The 20844-nt window shown below is 34.2% G+C and overlaps 1 protein-coding gene and 2 non-coding genes across 3 annotated transcripts; all 3 read right to left on the bottom strand.

Annotated features, from left to right (window-relative positions):
- Positions 1-500: 500 nt before the first annotated feature.
- On the bottom strand, positions 501-17361 carry LOC123667496 (damage-control phosphatase ARMT1-like). Its single transcript, XM_045601390.1, has 15 exons — positions 17162-17361; positions 13774-13879; positions 12938-13155; positions 12402-12558; positions 11713-11835; positions 10853-10930; positions 9426-9537; positions 7925-8010; positions 6751-6812; positions 6213-6277; positions 5282-5394; positions 4176-4353; positions 2176-2302; positions 1000-1097; positions 501-627 (listed from the first exon to the last, which is right to left on the bottom strand). Exons 1-15 carry the CDS (start codon positions 17254-17256, stop codon positions 617-619), a joined length of 1629 nt encoding a protein of 542 aa, XP_045457346.1. The 5' UTR covers positions 17257-17361; the 3' UTR covers positions 501-616.
- Trnak-uuu lies at positions 3386-3458 on the bottom strand. Its single transcript has one exon. It is a non-coding gene; the product is annotated as a tRNA-Lys (tRNA).
- Trnak-uuu lies at positions 14177-14249 on the bottom strand. Its single transcript has one exon. It is a non-coding gene; the product is annotated as a tRNA-Lys (tRNA).
- Positions 17362-20844: the final 3483 nt, after the last annotated feature.

Here is a 20844-nt window from a genome sequence, read left to right as displayed (position 1 = left end):
TATTAACTGTTGTTATATAACATACTTGAAATTTTTAACAAATTAATTATGTAAAAAACATTTTACACCATAGTTATGAATTTTTATTATACATTACAAAAATATCAAGATGGTTTTTTGGTTATCACACTATACCAAGTAGCACAAAGATCGCGCGGCACATACGACTCGCGCGATGCGACCAAATTTACCTATCTATTATTTGTGTAGCTTTATATCATATTTTTATTTTAGTATATAATATCGTATGAACTTTAGTATTATTTATTACTTTAGAAACACAGTGCACTGTTAAACTGTTCATTGTTTTTGCTGCACTGTTTATTACATAAATTGCATCTTTTTTTCTGTAAATGAATAAATAAAAAAATAAATAATAACCTAAACTTGCAGAGCGAAAAATTGTGAAATGACTCTTAACAGAACTTTAAAATAGGTTCCCTTATTGCTAAGTGTATTTTACAGTTGAGCACAAAAGTAAAACAAATAAAACGACCCAGTTTTATCAAAACAATTATTTTTATTTCCAACAATGTACAAATATAAAGAATTAAAGTGTAGTGAGCGGTAAATGATGATATCAGGATAAATCTTCAAATTCTTCTAGAAAATTGATTTAAGCGCTTTCTGTGAAAAAAAAAGGAGTAACATTAATTATCTATACATGTAATATTAAAATAACCGCTTTTTACTAAATGCATATGGATGTATATACGGTACATATACTTTTGTCTGTCTGTTTGTTCCGGCTAATCTCTGAAACGGCTGAACCGATTTTGACGGGACTTTCACTGGCAGATAGCTGATGTAGTAAGGAGTAACTTAGGCTACTTTTATTTTTGAAATACTTTTTTGTTAAATTCCACGCGGACAAAGTCACGTTCACAGCTAGTATTAAATATAAAAATACCTAATCATTGTTATTTTAGGGCCAGCTTTGTAAGTACGATTTATATACCAAAATTAAAATTATATAAAGATGAAATATACATAACATACCCGTAGTACACTGGTCTCCATAACAAGTATCTCCGTACTGTGGACACGGTCTATCCGACACCTTGAGAGGTTCGGACTTGGCACATAATTGGATCAAACTGAAATTAAAAATATATATATAATAATTAATTATTAATAATTTAATTTAATTATTAATAATTTAATTTAATTATTAATAATTTAATTTAATTATTAATAATTTAATTTAATTATTAAATAAATTTTATTAAAAAAAAAGAAACATGATACAAGGTTATATATTCGTATTTTAGATATTTGGGAAATTATTCATAATTAATAAATAACAATAAAATTAAATGTTACATAATATAATATGTTAAGTCGCAAGTGAATAGGTTACTTCTAGGTAAGAGTGCTCCATCCTAGACAGCATTTTTTACTTAAATAATAAATAGATAAATATCGTATACACACACGGTCGTCTGTTTCTATGGTAAGCAACTTAATGCTTGTGTTACAGGTAACAACCGACTGTTATAACTATATTTTTTTTTGATAAATATACATAGAAATAATATCTATATAAATATATAAATACAAATATTACACCCAGACTCAGGCGGGAATCGAACCCACAACCCGCGGCACAGAAAGCACGGCCACTACAAACTGCGCCAAAGGGCTAGTCACTTAACATCAGGTGTTATATTAAAATTATTAAAAATATTGTAAAAATAAAAATCTTAATTATTACAAATGAAATGATATTATCTTTATTACGAGTTGCAAACAGAAAACTAGTCATCAATCTCAAACAATTCAACTTTTGATGATAAAAATCATCAAAACCGGTACAACGGTAATATAACTTTTTACCGGTTCTAAATCCGGTAAAAAGTTGCCAAATTGAATCCTTTTTATAAAGTCATTTAAAAAGTGATAACGTTGACAACGTACATACAATTTCAATTTTATTATAATTTAATAAAATACATAAATATTTCATAACATACACACGGTCGTCTGTTGCTAAAGTAAGCAACTTAATGCTTGTGTTATAGGTAACAGCCGACTGGTATAGCTACATATACATATTTATTTCTTTAGATAAATAAATTAATAATACTTATATAAATAAATACATATAACACACACAGACTCGAGGCGATTATTAATATTCTTGTTCAAAAGTTAATTGAATAAATATTGACATACCCATAGTCCCCAGTTTCCATCCATTTTTCATCGATTCCATTCAATTGTTCCCACTTGCCCTTCGGTAATCCACAGATTAAATCAGCTTTCACCGTCCGGAGAGCAAACAGAGGCGCTGGCATGAATCCTGAAATCATATCATCTTTATATATATATTTATGTGCGTGTGTTTGTCAATGAACTCCTCCTAAACGGCTGAACCGATGTGGTTAAAATTTTGTATGTATTTTGTACGTAATTTCTATGGGTTTATGGATGGTTTGAAAACACGATTGGACCCGGTAGGTGTCACCGCTATCGGTAGTCAGCAATCAAATTTGGTAGCTGTATTCCGAGCAGGACAACATCTGCTGGGTCCGCTGGTAAAAAGGCGGCCTTGCATATTTTTTTTTAAGTGTTGTATTTTTTTCTTTTTTGTTTACTTAATAATTTAAATTTGATATGGCAGTGTCTTAATATTATGTCTCTCTCAGTCTTAATATATATACATGGATTAAGCTCTGATCCTTCTCCTACAAAGGAAAAGAGGCCTATGCCCAGTAGTGGGATACTACAGGCTGAAACGTTATGGCAGTGTCTTATATTGACATTGGAAAATGAATTTAATTTAATCAGTGTATTTGACTATCTACACTAATATTATAAAGCTTAAAAGTTTGTTTTGTTATAACGCGCTAATCACAAGAACTAATCGTTCGAATTGAAAAATTATTTTTGTGTCGGATAGCCCATTTACGGAAGAAGACTATGGGCTATCGTTTTCCTCAAATTAAGTGTTACACCGCGGGCTACAGCTGATTTTAAATTACCAAACCTTTGGAAATTTAAACCAAGTATTTAGTAGGTGTACTTAAAAAAGACAAATGAGTACAAATGAATATAAAGCATAAATAAACATTAATTATTTATTTCCCACACACGGCATACATTAATTGTATTGGCCATACAGATATGTGCTGTGTTCTGGGCGTTTGTGCTTGTGTATTGTGTTTCCGGACAAAGGAGTAAATCCAAGTGGGGCTGTTGAGTGAGGCATTTATTTGTTTTTTTATTAAAAATAATGGATTTAAAATTTGAAAATTAAAATTAATATATTTAAAAAATTCCAAATTAAAAAAACAACTAATAATAGATATTAAAAAAAACAACGAAAGAAAAAATAAATGTAGTATAACAAAAAAAAAAAAACAAAACCGGGAAAAAAGATAGCCGCCCGAACAGGGACTTGAACCCTGGACCCTTGGATTAAAAGTCCAATGCTCTACCGACTGAGCTATCCGGGCCTCGGTGATTCTGTTAAAAATGTCTATCAGAATATATTGTACACATTTTTTAATGTTTAAAACAAACGCTTTAACTGTTACCAATTTTTCTTTTATAAATTCATACATCTATATAAATAAAAATAAATTGCATGTATGAATATGTGTACGTGTATTTACACGTAACTTTCAAACGACGACCAAATTGAATATTTTTTTTTTTAATTGAAGTAAGTCCTTTACGCACACTTAACTTGGGGAGTAAGATGGTGAATGCGTAACGAGAGCGTTACGAGAAGTGTGATCGGGCTAACGGAAGTTGAGAGGGAGATATAAGTTAGTGAAATAGAAAGAGAGAGAGTTACGTTTCGTAAGTTTTACTTCAGTCGTGTGCTACACAGTCGTTTTTTCAGTATTGTCGGGACACAGAAATAAGTAATCAAAATCGGTACAACCAATAAAAAGTTATGAGGGAAATATAATGAAGTGTGTGTGCAAGTCACACACGACAGAAGTGAAACTTCTGAAAAATTGTAGGAAAGTAGGCAGTTGAGATTTGTTCTATCGATCTGATCACAGCCTCATGAAGAAGGTGGTAAGCGCCATGCAAAACGCATCGCAATGTATTCTATCCAATTAATACTCTCTCATACATTTACGTGTTTCTTTCGCCGTTTCAAATCAACAACAATTCTAAAGAAATTTCGCTCCAACAAATAAAATACAGTTATATTATACCTTGTAATGCGCTTTCAAAGCTGATAGTTGGGTTACAATTCCTCTCCCCTAACAACTTCCGGTAATTTAGATCCCCTTTGAACAAGATGGCGGCCGCGTATTGCAACTTCCGGTATAAATTCGGATCGTATTTCTTCATATCCTTGTAAACGTGGGGCGACGTCCAGAAATCATCGCACTGGACAAAAAGTGATATTGAATAATTGTTGAATTTTTTTTTATTGTTTCTTAAGTTTTAACATAAAGTAAGTAAAATGGTATATCTATATATACGTAAAGCAAAAACTTTGTACCTCTTTTTAAGAAAATTGCACGGACGGAGCAGTAAAAATTTCGCACACTTATAGTTTATATAGAGGAGTGCAAAATACCAATTTTTTTTTTATTATGCAAAAAATACATGAAATTAATTTAAAAAAAAAACATTACACACACTGCCATGTATTTAACACATACACGCGTACTCTTTTGTTTATTGTTATAGTCTTTGACAACAGAACCTTAATAATTTCAAACTTATAATATAAATTAATTACCGTCGAATTTCGACCACCGGCCGACCACTAGTAATAATATAATTTATTTTGTAAAACTATAATTCAAAAGTGATTTTGAACCCTCGAATATAATTTGATTCTTTAACAAAAATATTGCAAAATGAATTTTAATTGTTACTTTATAGAGTTTTTAATTTTTTTATTAAATTAATAATGGGTTATATGAAACTACCACCGAATCAAAATGCAGATTCTGTCAAAAAATATTCTTAGCCAACTTTTCTAGTGTATTACAAAATAGCTGCCTATATTTAAACACCAGCCTTTACCCGCGGCATCGCCATCATTGATTTTTTTTTAAATAAAAAGTATCCTATGTTACTTCTAATACCTCTAAGAATATGTGTACAAACTTTTATGATGATCGGTTAAGTAGTTTTCGTGTGAAAGCGTAACAAACAAACTTACATTCACATTTATAATATTAGTAGGCATCGTTACACTGATAGTTATTATTATTAACAAAACAGATTAAAAATGTCCAAATGGCCGGACGAACAAACTACTCATTAGTAGTTTACGAATAATAATACAAATAAAATAAATTACCATAACAACGAAAGTTCCATCTTCGACGTATTTATTCCAAGCTTCTCCCAAACTTCTCAGATTGTTTGAATTTATACTTCTAGGCTCTTCTGGTTCGGAATTCGTTTCTCCTTCTAGAAGATTACAAATATAACCATTATAAAGAAAGATAATAGTAATAGTAGTAATAATAGTAAAACTTGTTTAGTTCCATCTAACTTCTATGTCCCTCTCGAGATATCTTTTGACACTTTGGAAATAGTATTAAGCTATAACCTTCTTAGCTTATTAATATCGTAAATATTCATACAATAAATATTGCAAAAATTATACACTTATAGTTTTAGAATTTTAATCATCGCTTCAGCCTGTAATACCCCACTACTGGGCATAGGCTTATTTCCCCATGTAGGAGAAGGATCAGAGCTTAATCCACCACGCTGCTCCAATGCGGGTTGGCGGATATATTCCTTACTATGAGTAACGATCGCTATCGGTGCTCTCGGAGGCACGGTGGGGAGACCCACAAGGACTGTACAAACACCCAGACCACGGCATAGACCTGTATGGCCAATTCAAATGTTTGTCACGGGGTTCGAACCCGCAACCGCCAACAACAGGTACAATCCATGGCTGTAACATTTGTTTGTTAAATATTATTTTTAATGACATGACACACCCTCCAGCTGCCCCGGGCTGAGGGCATCCGTTAGAAATTTCCTCTGGGTCGACAAAAATAAAGGTTTTCAATTTGACTACATTTTGTTCATTACCTCAAAATAAACCAATTTTGATGATTCTTCTTTTTAAACAAAAACTAGTCCTTGTACCATTTAAATTTAATCGAGATCTGACAAATAGACAATTTTTTTTGTCGACCCACGTTGTATTACTTGTCGATGTGATTGAAGTCAATTTTTTTACATTGTGATTGAAGCAAATATCAATATACCTGGTTTAGTTTCCGCTGGAATTTCTCGACTGTAATTCGCTTGAGCGCACGAACTTATTACATGTCTGGAAAAGGTAATTTTTTTTTTTTAATCAAAATCAGACAAAAAAATCTTTAATTTGAGTAGATCTCAAAATAACTTTGTAATGTTCATAAATTTTTACTATTAATTTGTTGTGCATCCATAAATTTACCAACATATAAAAAAAAACAAGATTCAGAGCAAGTCAGCTAACAGTATTAATATAATTTTACATTAAAAATATGATTAAAAAAAACGAATGTGCTTTAGACCACACGACTGAAGTACAACTTTATTAGCTCCATCTAACTTATATCTTCCCTCTCAATTCCCGTTCGCTTCGCCCGATCTTCACTTCTCGTAACGCTCTTATCACGCATTCACCATCTTACTTCTCTTCACTCATATGTTATTTTTCTATTAGAATCTTTCTCCCAGAAATAATAACAATATAACTTTTAAAGTTATTAGAAACGATTTATGGTTACATAAAAATAATTTACAAATATAACTCACTTAAAATCCTTCGGTGTGACGTCAGACACGAACCAAGGTATCCTTTTCACGTGGAATCGAACCTAGAACCAAAATATTATAAATATTAAATTTCTACCATCTACACTAATATTATAAAGATGAAGAATTTTGTTTGTTTGTTCGAACGCGCTAATCTCGGGCGCTGCTAGTTCGAATTGATAAATTATTTTGTGTTACAGTCCGTTCTACGAGAGAAGGCTGTATTATATGTTAGTACGTTTTTGAAGTAAAACTTCTCGCTTGACTTGGGGAGTAAGCTGGTAAATTGGTGTAGAGATCGTTACGAAAAGTGTGATCGGGCGAGGCGAACGGAAGTTGAAAGCAAGATATGTTAGTGAAGATAGAAAGAGAGAGTGTTACGTTTCGTATATTACTGTAGGAGCTAAAGAAGGTTTACTTCAGTCGTGTGGTCTAAAGCAGACTCGTTTTGTTCCTCAATTTAAAGCGGATAAAACCGCGAGGATCAGCTAGTTATAAAATAAAAGTTTTTGTTTGTATTCATTTATCAAAGAATCCTTTAAGAGTAAATCGTATGAACCCGACACGATATCGGGCCATCTAGTATTTTTTTTTGTATAGAAAGCCTTATTTATTGTGAAATAATTAATTAAAATAAATAAAATCACACGACCACCTTTTGGAGAGGAAGAACAAAAATGATATTAGGCGTATTTCAGTATATATGTAAAGCAAGAAGGAGCTGTGTGGCTACGGCATCGAAGAATATAGCCAGCCCCTCTCTTCCCGTGGGTGTCGTAGGAGGCGACTAAGGGATAACAAGGTTCCACTACCACCTTGGAACTATTGAAGCCGGCCGATGGCGGGGTAACCATCCGACTGCTGACTTTGAAATACACAGGCCGAAGACGGGCAGCAGCGTCTTCGGTGCGGTAAAGCCAGTACTGCGGTCACCAACCCAACGTGGTGACTATGGGCAAAACACATGAGTTCACGCATTTTTGGCGCGAACTTATGGAGTTCTATATCCAGCAGTGGACTGCAATGAGCTGGAATGATGATGATGATAATGATGATGATGATGATGATGATGATGATGATGATGATGATGATGATGATGACGATGATGATGATGATGATGATGATGATGAAGAAGGAGACACATAAAAATAAAAAATAGTCTTGTTACACTGACCTTTTTAACAATATTCTGCGATACGAGAAAGTTGGCGACACAGAGGTCCGTAAACAGCTCGTAGCCGGCGTTGTCGCACACTATGTCTGAAATACAGCGCCATATGTATATTAACATGTTCATAAAAGTATAGCGTAATATCTGTCAGTGATTATTAATTAATAAATAAATAAATATTTCAATAATAAATTAATTTATTGTGTGTAGAATAAACAAATAAATTATTTATTGATTTGATTGAAGTAGAACTTCTTTACGCGCTTTTTTTAGCTGGTGAATGCGTGACGAGAGCGTTACGAGAAGTGTGATCGGGTGAAGCGAACGAATAAAACAATTAAAATGGTGAGGTGAACAAATTAAAATTTCATTATTTTTCATCATTTAATTAAAAGAGAACGTTACGAGAAGTGTGATCGGGTGAAGCGAACGGAACAAGAGAGAGGTGCGAGACACATTTTCTTTCTCTCTTTCTCTCATAATCAGTTACGTTTCGTATATCTATGAGACAGTGCATATATATATATATATATATATATATATATATATTAGAGATGCCACGAATATTCGGCAATTATTCGGTATTCGGCTATTCGGCCTCTTTTTCTCGCTATTCGGTATTCGGCCGAATATGGTTAACCATTTGGCCGAATACCGAATAGCAATTTTTTTATTACTTACTAACTGTTTTTCCGCGACATCGCGTAAATTATAGCCCATGTCCTTTTTAAGGGTCTAGGGTATCTGTGTACCAAATTTCATTTCATGATATAATCATGATAAAAAGATTTACTTCCTTATTTAAGATAAAATATAGTAAGGATTACCAAATAAATTATGAAAAAACTCAAAATATTACTCACAAAGATATTTATTTAACCAAAAAAGAACTAACAAATTAATATTTAAAATCTACCAGTGGTAAGAAACAAACACAACAAACTGCCAGTTTATTGTCGTCACTATAAATTTTATAATAGTTCCAAATAGGCGATTTCTTATTAAATTGATTCATTTTGCTTTTTTCGAACAAACGATGATATTTCTTATGGTAATCAATCACGTTAAATGTTATATTTTAGTATACAGTACGTACGATGCACTAACGATCAACAAATAAAGCAGGTTGTGACACGACCGTGACCTAATCACAATCACAAATGAAAATATGAAACAAAACCGCCCGCGCCTACCAAACGTATTAGGTGCTTCAGCGATGCAAGTTTAAACTCGTACGGTGACGAGTTATGTCTTGTCGTCCGCGAAAAGTACTAAGTGTGGCCGAATATTCGGTTGCCGAATGTTCGGCGCTTCGGCCAAGAGCCTCGCCGAACATTCGGTATTCGGTATTCGGCAAAATTACTATTCGTGGCATCTCTAATATATATATATATATATTGTGCAGAACTCTTACTTCAGTCGTGTGGTCTAAAGCACACTCGTTTTTTATATATGAAAATATAACCAATAATGAAACAGTTGAATAATAATATCGATTACTTACCAAACATAACAGTTGGAGGTATTGTGACCTTAGCCGAACACGGGGGCGGTTGTGTTTCTTCGGAGCCTTCTGGTGCTTCTAATGCTTCTGGGGACTTCTGTTCTTCTGAACACTGGAAATTTATATTTAAAAGGTTATCTATACTTAATATTATAAAGGTGAAAAGTTTATTTGTTTGAATGCGCTAATATAAGGAATTGTAGGTTCGAATTGGATTGACCATTTAAGCAAGATAACTATAGGCTATATTTTAGTCAACTTTTTTTCAAATCAACGCGGGTGAAACCGCTGAGTACTTACAGCTAGGTATTAATACATAATATGACTAATATATATAAGAGAAATGCCACTAACAAAACTATAACTAATATATATCTCTATTTATCCCAATATTGTACAAGAATAGTTATTTTTATTTATTTTTACATAACTATGAAATATAAAAAAAAAACATATTTTAATTACTTATTAGAGACAGAGAATGGATATTAACACAAATCATTTTTTTTTTAATATATATAAAACTCAGGAACACAACACTGCTTGAAAACAGTATTATTTAGCTTTGATCTTCTGTAAGGTCGAGATACTACCCCAGTCTGGCTGTTGCAGATTTTTAAGCAAAACATTTCCTGCTGTGCCCTACCTCAGATAGAAAAACAAGTATCACAATATTAAAATGAATGAAAAAATACTAATTTTACACCAGCATAAAAAAAACTTGACCAGTAAATAAATAGTATTCATTCTACTTATTATATCAATACTATTAAAAAAATACTAATTTTACACCAGATTAAAAAAAAACCTGGACCAGTAAATTACTTTAGTGTAAATAGATAATTAAAAAGTAAAAACGTATTATTATCTACAACATTATTATTTTATTAAATACTTTTTTTAAATAAATTTATTAAAAACCTCTTGTTTACAAAGCGGCAACCCCGCCAGTGTCGCCAGTCTGTGACAACTGCATTTCGCTTTTAAACTTGTATTCTGCAATATTATTTTATTATTTATAATAGGGTTACGTTATTTTAAATCAAAATAATATATTTTTATTTAAAACATGAATTTTAGTCATAATCTATTGAAAACACTAAAATTTACAGTATCCTAGATTTTTAATTTTTGAACGGGCGATGACTGCAATGTATTTCTAATATAAAAATATCTATTTTTTAATATTTCACATATACGAGGGACCGAAGGCTTAGCGTGCTCTCCGGGGCACGGTGGGGAGACCTACAAGAACTGCATAAACACCCAGACCACGGCAAACATCTGTATGGTAAATGTAAAACAAATGTTTGTCATGTGCGGGGATCGAACCCGCAGCCACCAGCAACAGCTACAAACCAGTGCTGTGACCGTTAAGCCGACGCATCGTCGTTTTAAGGGAGTTAACTCTTATATAAAATACTCACCCCTTCAATAGATTTAGCCATAGCTTCCGCTTTTGCGACAACCAGATCAGCTATTTTAGCTGAGTCGTCCACCAGTATCTGAAATATAAAAAGTAAAAAAAAAACCGGCCAAGTGCGAGCCGGACTCGCGCACGAAGGGTTCCGTACCATTGACTAGGTAAAATATTTAGTCAATTTTTTTTGGTCTAATTATATTTTTTATTTTATTATTTATTACAAGTTAATAGTAAAATTAACGATTTTGTGAATGTTTCAAGTGCCTACCTGTTAACATTTATTGATATCAAGCAAAAATAGCCAATAAATTGCGTTTTTTGTATGGGAGCCCCCACTTAAATGTTTATTTTATTTTGTTTTTAGCTATAGCGACAACAGAAATACATAATTTGTGAAATTTTCAACGGTCTAGCTATCGCGGTTCTTGAGATACAGCCTGGTGACAGCCAGTGAAATCTTAATAATAGGGTCCCGTTTTTACTCTTTGAGTACGGAACTCTAAAAAAACAAGTGTGCTTTAGACCATATGACTGAAGTAAAACTAACGAAACCCTCTCTCTTTCTATTTTCATTAACTCATATCTCCCTCTCAACTTCCGTTTGCCTCGCAAGATCAGCAAGTAAATACGCGTTATCAAAGATTACTCAAAAAGTTTTCATCAGATCTCGATCAAATTTAAACGGGACCACATGAAAAGCACCACCTTTCGATTAAAAAAAGAATCATCAAAATCGGTACATCCAGTAAAGTTATGAGGTAATCAGGCAACACACACAAAAAACATACAGTCGAACTGAGAAACTCCTCTTTTGTTGAAGTTGGTTAAAATATATAATTGAAATCAAACCAATAACTAAATTACCTTATCCTTAAAATCGGTAATCATTTGGAAGGGGTCTATGATGTTCTTAACATCACCATCATGCATAGACACTTGCTCCCCCATAGACAACGATAGATCGCACTTGTTAGCCCATAGACAAATCTGAAATTGACCACAGATTACAAAAATCTGTTTCATAATGCATATTAAAACTTTTTGCACAAAATTCGAGAAGTTACTTTCTTAACGAAATTATTACCATTTATTTTTAATTCATTTATTAATAGTGGTTTACAACTGAATTCAAGTTTCAGCTTTTATTTAACTGATTTTTGTACATAATTATGTAGCTTATAAATTGTACGTAGTATAAGTTGACATTTTTTTTTCTAAAACTGGCATAATTTTTTTTTTTATATCACTAGTTCAGCAAACAAGCGTACGGCTCACCTGATGGTAAGAGATTACCGTAGCTTATAGACGCCTGCAACACCAGAAGCATCGCAAGCGCGTTGCCGACCCAATCCCCGATCCCCCAGGAGCTCTGGTCACCTTACTCACCAACAGGAACACAATACTGCTTAAAAGCAGTATTATTTAGCTGTGATCTTCTGTAAGGTCGAGGTACTACCCCAGTCGGGCTGCTCCATATTTTGAGCAGGAAATTCCTGCTGTGCCCTACCTCAGTTAAATATAGGCACTATCTCGATACAAAAATAACATATTACCTTCAAAAGTGATACAAAGTCAGTTTTCCTCTTATCCTTATCGCTGGGGTCCAACATGGTTACAAGTTTGTCCGCGACCGCGCACATAGCCTCTAGACTATTTGCAAACGATTTCTCCTTTTGCTCTTCGAACGGATCGAAGTTCTTTAGACCTTTGCTTGAAAGGGAAATTAAAGACATCAACTAATATTTAGAACAAATAACACTACCACCTTGGAACTTACAAAGCCGACCGATGGCGGGATAACCATTCAACTGCTGGCTTTAAAATACACAGGCCGAAGACGGGCAGCAGTGTCTTCAGTGTGACAAAGCCAGCTCTGTGGTCACCAACCCGCCTGCCCAGCGTGGTGACTATGGGCAACACACGAATTCACGCCAGTTTTGGCGCGAACTTGAACTTGAGCCCTATGTCCAGTGGACAGTGATAGGCTCAAGTGATGATGATGATGATATAAGTGTTTGTTGGTGTTGATGTTTCAAATTACACAAATACCTCTTTTTCTTATTCTAAAAACCATAAATTTCAAACCTACCTCAATTCACAGCCTTCTATCAACCGCCTGTATATGTAACACTCGGAGAACACCCATATATTAGTGAAATAGTACTGATTCTCAGCGGCGGCTATCCAATCATTCCATTTCTTCGCTTCAGGCGTGTCGACTGTTAGTGGCTCGTACTTCTTGTTCGTCATTAGATCGTTTTTAAGCTTTGTAATGTACTGTATTAGACCGCGGACGTCATCATCTGACTGCAAATATGTATTTATCTTTAAAAATATACAACTTTAGTTTGTCTATCAATATACCAAACTAGCAGTGCTCCGCGGTTCCACCCTGGTTAAGTTGAGGAAAAAAAACTGTACATAAAGGACAAGAAGATATATACTAACTTTGGGAAAAAAAAGAATTAACAAAATCGGTAAAATCGCTACTAGTGCTAGTTAACACACGTAAAAAAAGTAGAATACAGAATTAAAGTACGAAATACTTCTAAATTTTTTTCATTGCGTGTCAGTATATTAAAACTATAAATAACTAGCTGACCCGGCAAACGTTGTCTTGCCGCTAAAGGCTATTTAAAAATAGGGGTTGATGGTAGAGGGTTGAAAATTTAGGGTTGTATGTATTTTTTAATGTTGTATCATAAAAAAATAGAAATTAAAAATTTTGTCTAAAAAATAAAAAAAAATGTAGGGGTGGACTACCCCTAACATTTAGGGGGATGAAAAATAGATGTTGGCCGATTCTCATAGATACCGGATAAGCACAAAAAATTTCATCAAAATCGGTCAAGTCGTTTCGGAGGAGTATGGCAACGAAAACTGTGACACGAGAATTTTATATATTAGATTTAGTTGACAACTTACCGCGCCGTGTGCAGATTTGATCTTAGAACTCTCTCGAGCTAAGTAATCAATTGTCTTAGTTAAAATAACCGGTAGGCGTTCTTTCAGCGTATAGTAGGCGAAGCTCCTGAAAAATATTACGAAATTAAAAATATACGTGTATACAAGTTGGTCTTTGCGGTTTTATCCGTGCTGTGACTTAATATGTTATATAGGCCGTATTGTTTCCAAAATCAATTTATCTAATTGTGAAATTGTTATCAAAATCGAGTTAGGTTTGAGCAGCAGCTATAGAATAAACGAAAATTAATAAAAAAAATATATGTAAAGAAAAAATCCTAAAAATGTAATAATATCTAAATTAATTATTTATAAAAATAAAAATTATTAAAATTAATATTTAAAAAAAACAAAAAAAGATAGCCGCCCGAACAGGGACTTGAACCCTGGACCCTTGGATTAAAAGTCCAATGCTCTACCGGCTGAGCTATCCGGGCCTCGAGAGTATTCTTGAAAATGAGTAACAATATACAAGTTACAATATATAACATAATTTCACTTATAAATTTTCAAATGTTGTAAAATTTACTTCAAATCTTTAGTAATATTATAAATCTGAAGAGTTTGTTTGTTTGAACGCACTAATTTCGGGAACTACTGGTCTAATATGAAAAATTCTTGCAGTGTTAGATAGGCCATTTTTCGAGAAAGGCTATTATAGGCAATATATAACCACACTAAGACCAATAGACGCGCCAATGAAGAATGTTTCAAAATCGGGGATTTTTTTTTCTATTGAGAGCTTCCGCTGCATGCGCTGAAGTTTCGCAAAAATCATGTATGACAGAATTGTTCTTATTCCACGCGGATGAAGTCGCAGGCAGAAGCTAGTAATAAATAAAATTAATCATTTAAAAATCTTTTAAAATGAAAAAATCACACTAATGTTAGAAAAGGCGAAAGTTTGTGAGGATGAATGTGTGTATGTACACGCAATATATAATACACTAAAAAATACACAAAAACTACTGGACCGATTTTAATGAAACTTGGTACATAGATATCTGCAGATCTAAAATGACACAGGAGCTACTTTTCATCCCGACATTTCCACGGGATCTGAAATTACGCGTGTGGCGCAGCTAATAACGTAATAAACTTTGCCTACCTATTAAGAAATTAAAGACCCAATTTGTATGGACACAAACTTCACCTTATCGCAATCCATTGCTCGACATAGGCATCAAAAAGTTCGCGCCAAAAATGGCTTGAACTCATGTGTGTTACCCATAATTACCACGCTGGGCAGGCGGGTTTGTGACCGCAGGGCTGGCTTTGTTGCACCAAAGATGCTGCTGCCCGTCTTCAGCCTGTGTATTTCAAAGCCAATATTTATATTTCTTTAACTATTTTAGACTACCTTCAAGTTACTTGGTAGTTTTTTTCGTGATAGTTCTGTGTATTTTTTCCTAACAAATAATTGCAATCTAATTATATAGAAATAAGTAGTTAACAGTATAAGCTTAAATTATTGTAGTTTTTCTTCATTTGCTCTGTTTTAAGTGTCTACCTGTTAGTGTACTTTATGATTACACTAGCTGACCCGGCGAACTTCGTATCGCCTAACACAAACTTTATCATATGGTATTAAAGTTCAAATTGACTTTTAAGTATTATCACAAATCTTTTGTATGGGAATATAGAAAAGTGTTGTTTTTAGACTTTTTCAGGAAATTTAAATTTGTTTTTTTAGAATTTTTCTCTCCGTAAAAACCATCCTCGTACTTCAAGGAATATTTTAAAAAAAGAATTAGCGAAATCGGTCCAACCGTTCTCGAGTTTTGCGCTTAGCAACACATTCAGCGACTCATTTTTATATTATAGATTTATGGTTATTCATTTATCATTATTTATGTTAACGGGATAACCATCCAACTGCTGGCTTTGAATTACACAGGTCGAAAACGGGCAGCAGCGTCTTCGGTGCGACAAGGCCAGCCCTGTGGCTATCAACAGCGTGGTGACTATGGGCAGAACACACGAGTTCACGCCATTTTTGGCATGAACTGGTGGAGGCCTATGTCCAGCAGTGGACTGAGAAAGGTCACCCAGTGATCGAAATTCGACCTCTATTCTCAAATTGACCACAGACTTTTACAATAAACAAAAGTGTATATATGCGTGTCAAATGTATGGTAGTGTGTGTGATGTTTTTGTTATCGATTTAATGTATTTTTTATGAATAATTTAAAAAAATTAGCATTCTGCACTCCTTCTCTATATAAACTATAAGTGCGCGAAATTTCATACTCCTCCATCCGCGCAATTTTCGTAAAAAAGGGTACAAAGTTTTTGCTTCACGAATTAATTTATGTAAATATCATTAACAATTATTACAAAGTTCAATCTTTCCTAGTATGTATTACTGTAAAACATAGGGATATTATCAATATTATTATTTCTTTATCAGACTATCATTAACTGTTATTAATCTATTTTAATTGCACCTATTTACGATATCTAACAACAAATTAGTAATATAAAACACGATAAACAGTATTAATGTGTAATAACCAATGCAAGATATAAAACGTGTATTGTAAGTTTACCTATGAAATAAAGTAAAAAATGAATAAAATACATACTTTTTAAAAGTCCCCTGAAGTTGAACGTTAATAGGAGTAGCCGTGTTTAAGAACGGAGATGGTTTTTCCACCTTTATAAATGGTCCACCGTAAATAAATTCAGCTTTTGTTGAATTATCTTCATCAGTAACTACAGTCGTCTCGCTGCGAACTGGCGAATGTTGGGAAGATCGACGTGTAGACGTTGTGCTCATTTTTTATTAATTTATTCACTTTAATATCACAAATAATTTTCCATAACCTAACGTTTAGGTATTTTGACCGAGTGAAAAACAGTGAAAAACTTAAACTGAAGTATGGCCTATTTTCATTTTCAAAGTGACGTTATTGTTATTGAGGAAAATGACGTTTGAACATTTACGAAGTAAGATTGGATATTTACTATAACTTTTGAAGTTGTAACAAAATATTCTTTATTTGTGAAATAAGTTCACAATGTACAAATTTAATATTACAAATATAAGCATATTATTAATTAATTTGAATGTAAACGATTTGAAGCACATTTTTGTGTTTTTGTTTTAGTGTTGTTTTTATTTTAATTACTAAAATATTTATAATAGACTTCATAAAAGAAATTCAAATTTTTAAAAATTTACAATTGTCCCAATATCTTTTTAATTGTACTCTGCAATAAACTACATGACGCTGTGAACGTTACCCACACATTATTATCGATACATGTCATGTGTACCACATCATTATAAATATTATGTGTTCTTATTAGTTATTACGATGATTAATACTAAAGGTTTTGAACTCACATTCCATAAATTCCAGTCATTTTCTCATTTCGCGGGGTAACTATCCGCATCACCGGATAATTTTCAGTATCCACAGGCCAATCGTACTTCGTCATTTTTCAAGTTTTACAATTAAACGTGTTTCAAAACTAAACGATATCCACACGTTTTTTGTGTATCAAATAAACTGAAATAGTTTTGGCCGTGGCACGCTGCTAAAAATAGACAAGCGATATTTTGCCAAAGTATTTGTATCAAGTGGATTTGGTAATATATATATTCTTATCTACGAATTAAAGCTTATTTATTAATTGTTAGTCAACAAATCGAAAAAATTATTTACAGGCAACTCTACTCGGCGACTTAACTTTGGTGAGCATCAACACGGTTTTCTTGATCGTGGCTCCTCCACATCAAATCTTATAGTTTATAGCGATTTTATATCGGAACACATGTCACAACGATTCCAGGTAGACGTAGTATACACAGATTACAGCAAGTGTTTCGATAGAATAAGAGGTATTTTTATAAAACCTCTCTATATACCACATTTTTAGATTTATTTTCAGGATGCAGTAACCTATCAGGCGAACTTATAGCTGATGTATATGTTTCATACAAACTATCAACCCCAATCAAAGCTCCTTAGCGGTGGAATATCGCAAAATCTGTTCTTAGCGGACGTCTACTAACTATAATCTAATTTCAAATTTAATCTTTGTCCATCCTGGATGGATGGACCATCCAGTGGTTTTTGAGTTCTCGTGATGAGTGAGTCAGTGACCTTTCTCTTTTATATATATAGATTACGATGCATTATTTGGACCCCTCCTCACCATCTATAGAACATACATTTTAAATTTCGTCTCTTACTTTAAACATAGGCCTTTCATACAAACTTCCGACCCCCGTTTTATCCTCTTAGGTGTCGAGTTTCGTAAAATTCGTTCTTAGCGGATGTTCACGTCCTATACAAAACCTACTTGCCAAATTTCAAGTATGTAGGTGTTATAGTTTCGGAGATTTCTGAGATTGATTTATGAAAAATAGATGTTGTTCGATTCTCAGACCTACCCAATATGCACACAAAATTTCATGAGAATCGGTCAAGCCGTTTCGGAGGAGTTTAACTACAAACACCGCGACACGAGAATTTTATATATGAGATAAGTCAATTGTCAATAAATAAATAAAATAATAATTATACAGTTTTTTTAAAGGTATTGCATAGCTTCTATCGCGGGCCTTGAGCGCGGGGACCGAATCCAGAAATTCCGTAACGAAAAAACCTCACCCTCCCCACTCCGACGGGCACGGAGGTGTGGCTTGAAGGTCGTGCATCGTCTAACGTCGTTTCAGTTCGGCAGTCTTCGACACGGCGTTATGTTCGTGCGATTAGACGTATTGTACGACTCTCGCTCAAAAAGTGTAACTTGAATTAATATCAAAGAAAAAGAAATACTGCATAAATAAAATAAATAAATAATTATAATTGCATAAGTTGATACAAAATGCCATGCAATAGCTTTACCGCGGCAGTCCCCGAGTGCCACACGTCTTTTTTTTTGTTTGTGACAGTCACAAAGTGTTCGTTGCTCGCTATGTAACAACTTAAATGTAATTTTTTTTTATTTTCATTGGACCTTTTTCGTTTTAATTTTTCAATATCATAAAATAACTGAGAGTACGGAATGGATAAATCGTTATATAGGTTAGTATAAATAAATGATTGTTGTGTTTCTGTGGTGAGTAAGGTGACCGAGCTCCTGGGGGAGATTCGGGGTAAGGTCGGCAACACGCTTGCAATGCTTCTGGTAATCGCTTACCATCAGGTGAGCCGTACTCTTGTTTGGCGCCTAGTTGTATAAAAAATATTATAAATATTTATCATGTCTTATTTTTATCATAACAGTTGGGATAATTTTTTTTATATTATCTCATCTGTTATGCTACGAAAAGAGATACATTTTTTCGATTTTGGAATATTTTTATTTTATTAATCGTTGTAGCGTAATATTTTATAGATTGCTTTCGTCAATGAATTGGCTCTCAATCATATATCATATCATATATTACATTAATACACTTAGGTTAAGATGCTTGCCTTCCTATTTGGGAAAAATCTCACAATTACTCCACATAAATTGTATATCGCACTGTGAGGATTTATGGGTTAAACTTGAACTGCTAAATACCAATGGTCGAACTGATTATCTGTACATTTGCACCGTTTATATTCCCCCTCCGGTACAGAAACATATCTTGGAACACTTCATTTTAAATACAAATCATATAATTGATAAACTTAGCTCCTTTAACATAATCGTTCTTGGGGATTTTAACTTGGGTGGTCTGTGAACTAGACGACTGGCCCTGCACTGACTCCGACAACAACGAATAATTTGTTGAATAACATGATTACTGATTTAATGGCATTAAATGCTCTTACACAGTATAATTGTTGTAAAAATAATAAAAATCGCGTTTTAGACCTACTAAATTAGCTCTCTGGTTATCTCCCAATTGAGCGAAAGCATGAACCCTCTTTCCGGGATAGAACCATTACACCCTCCTATTGAGTTTTCCGTTAAAATTAACTTTCAGGAAAAGCTCGAATCTTGTATTGGGGCTAGGTTCCACTTCTACAAAGCTGACTATGACAAAATTACAAGTGCCCTGAATAATATTCTTGGGAGAAGAAATTGTCGAGTTATGATTGCTGTTCTAAGAATTATCATTGCTAAACATGTGCTCAAATCCAAAACACGGTCTAGTAAATATCCGCTATGGTTTTCTGCAGCACTGATAAAAGTCATCAATGAAAAATTTAAATATCGTAAAAATGGCAACCCTCGTGATTTAATTACTTTTAAGTTGCTCAGGGAGCGTTGCGCGAAGCTTCATAATCTAAACTATATGATATGATATACTATTTGAATAGCCTGGAAACAGCTTTGTCTTCAAACCCTAAACTTTTTTGGAGCTTTATAAAGCGCAAAAAGGGTAAGTCAATTTCCTATCCTGCCACGATGTCCTTAGATGGCGAAGTGGCTTCTTCCAGCCATTCGCCATATCTATAATATCATAAATAACGGTTCGTTATTAAACAGGTTTGTTATTTTTGTTGGCGTCCTGTCGTGTTGGCGCATTGGCGCGTTGGCACGTTGGCGCATTGGTGTATTGGCGTATTGGCGTGTTGGCGTGTTGGCGTATTGGCGTATTGGCACATTGGCGTGTTGGCGTATTGGCGTGTTGGCGTGTTGGCGTGTTGGCGTGTTGGCGTTTTGGCGTATTTGCTTGTTGGCGTGTTGGCGTATTGGCACATTGGCGTATTTGCGTGTTGGCGTATTGGCGTATTGGCGTGTTGGCGTATTGGCACATTGGCGTGTTGGCGTGTTGGCGTGTTGGCGTGTTGTCGTATTGGCGTGTTGGCATGTTGGCGTGTTGGACTGTTGGCGTTTTGGCGTATTGGCACATTGGCGTGTTGACGTGTTGGCGTGTTGGCGTATTGGCGTGTTGGCGTATTGGCGTGTTGGCGCATTGGCGCATTGGCGTGTTGGCGCATTGGCGTATTGGCGTGTTGGCGCATTGGCGCGTTGGCGCATTGGCGCGTTGGCACATTGGCGTGTTGGCGCATTGGCGTGTTGGCGCATTGGCGTATTGGCGTATCTGCGTGTTGGCGCATTGGCGTGTTGGCGTATTGG

Source organism: Melitaea cinxia, chromosome 28, assembly GCF_905220565.1.
Source record: "Melitaea cinxia chromosome 28, ilMelCinx1.1, whole genome shotgun sequence".
NCBI lineage: Eukaryota > Metazoa > Arthropoda > Insecta > Lepidoptera > Nymphalidae > Melitaea > Melitaea cinxia.
This window is presented reverse-complemented; position numbering and strand designations above follow the sequence as displayed.

What these genes read in the sequence shown, in the direction of transcription:
- LOC123667496 (XM_045601390.1), bottom strand. Translation starts at nt 17,256, where the DNA reads ATGACGAAGTACGATTGGCCTGTGGATACTGAAAATTATCCGGTGATG. An exon ending in TCAAATCTGCACACGGCGCG is followed by an intron (nt 13,156 to 13,773) that starts GTAAGTTGTCAA and finishes ACATATTTGCAG; the next exon opens with TCAGATGATGACGTCCGCGG. An exon ending in CTTTGAAAGCGCATTACAAG is followed by an intron (nt 2,303 to 4,175) that starts GTATAATATAAC and finishes ATATGATTTCAG; the next exon opens with GATTCATGCCAGCGCCTCTG.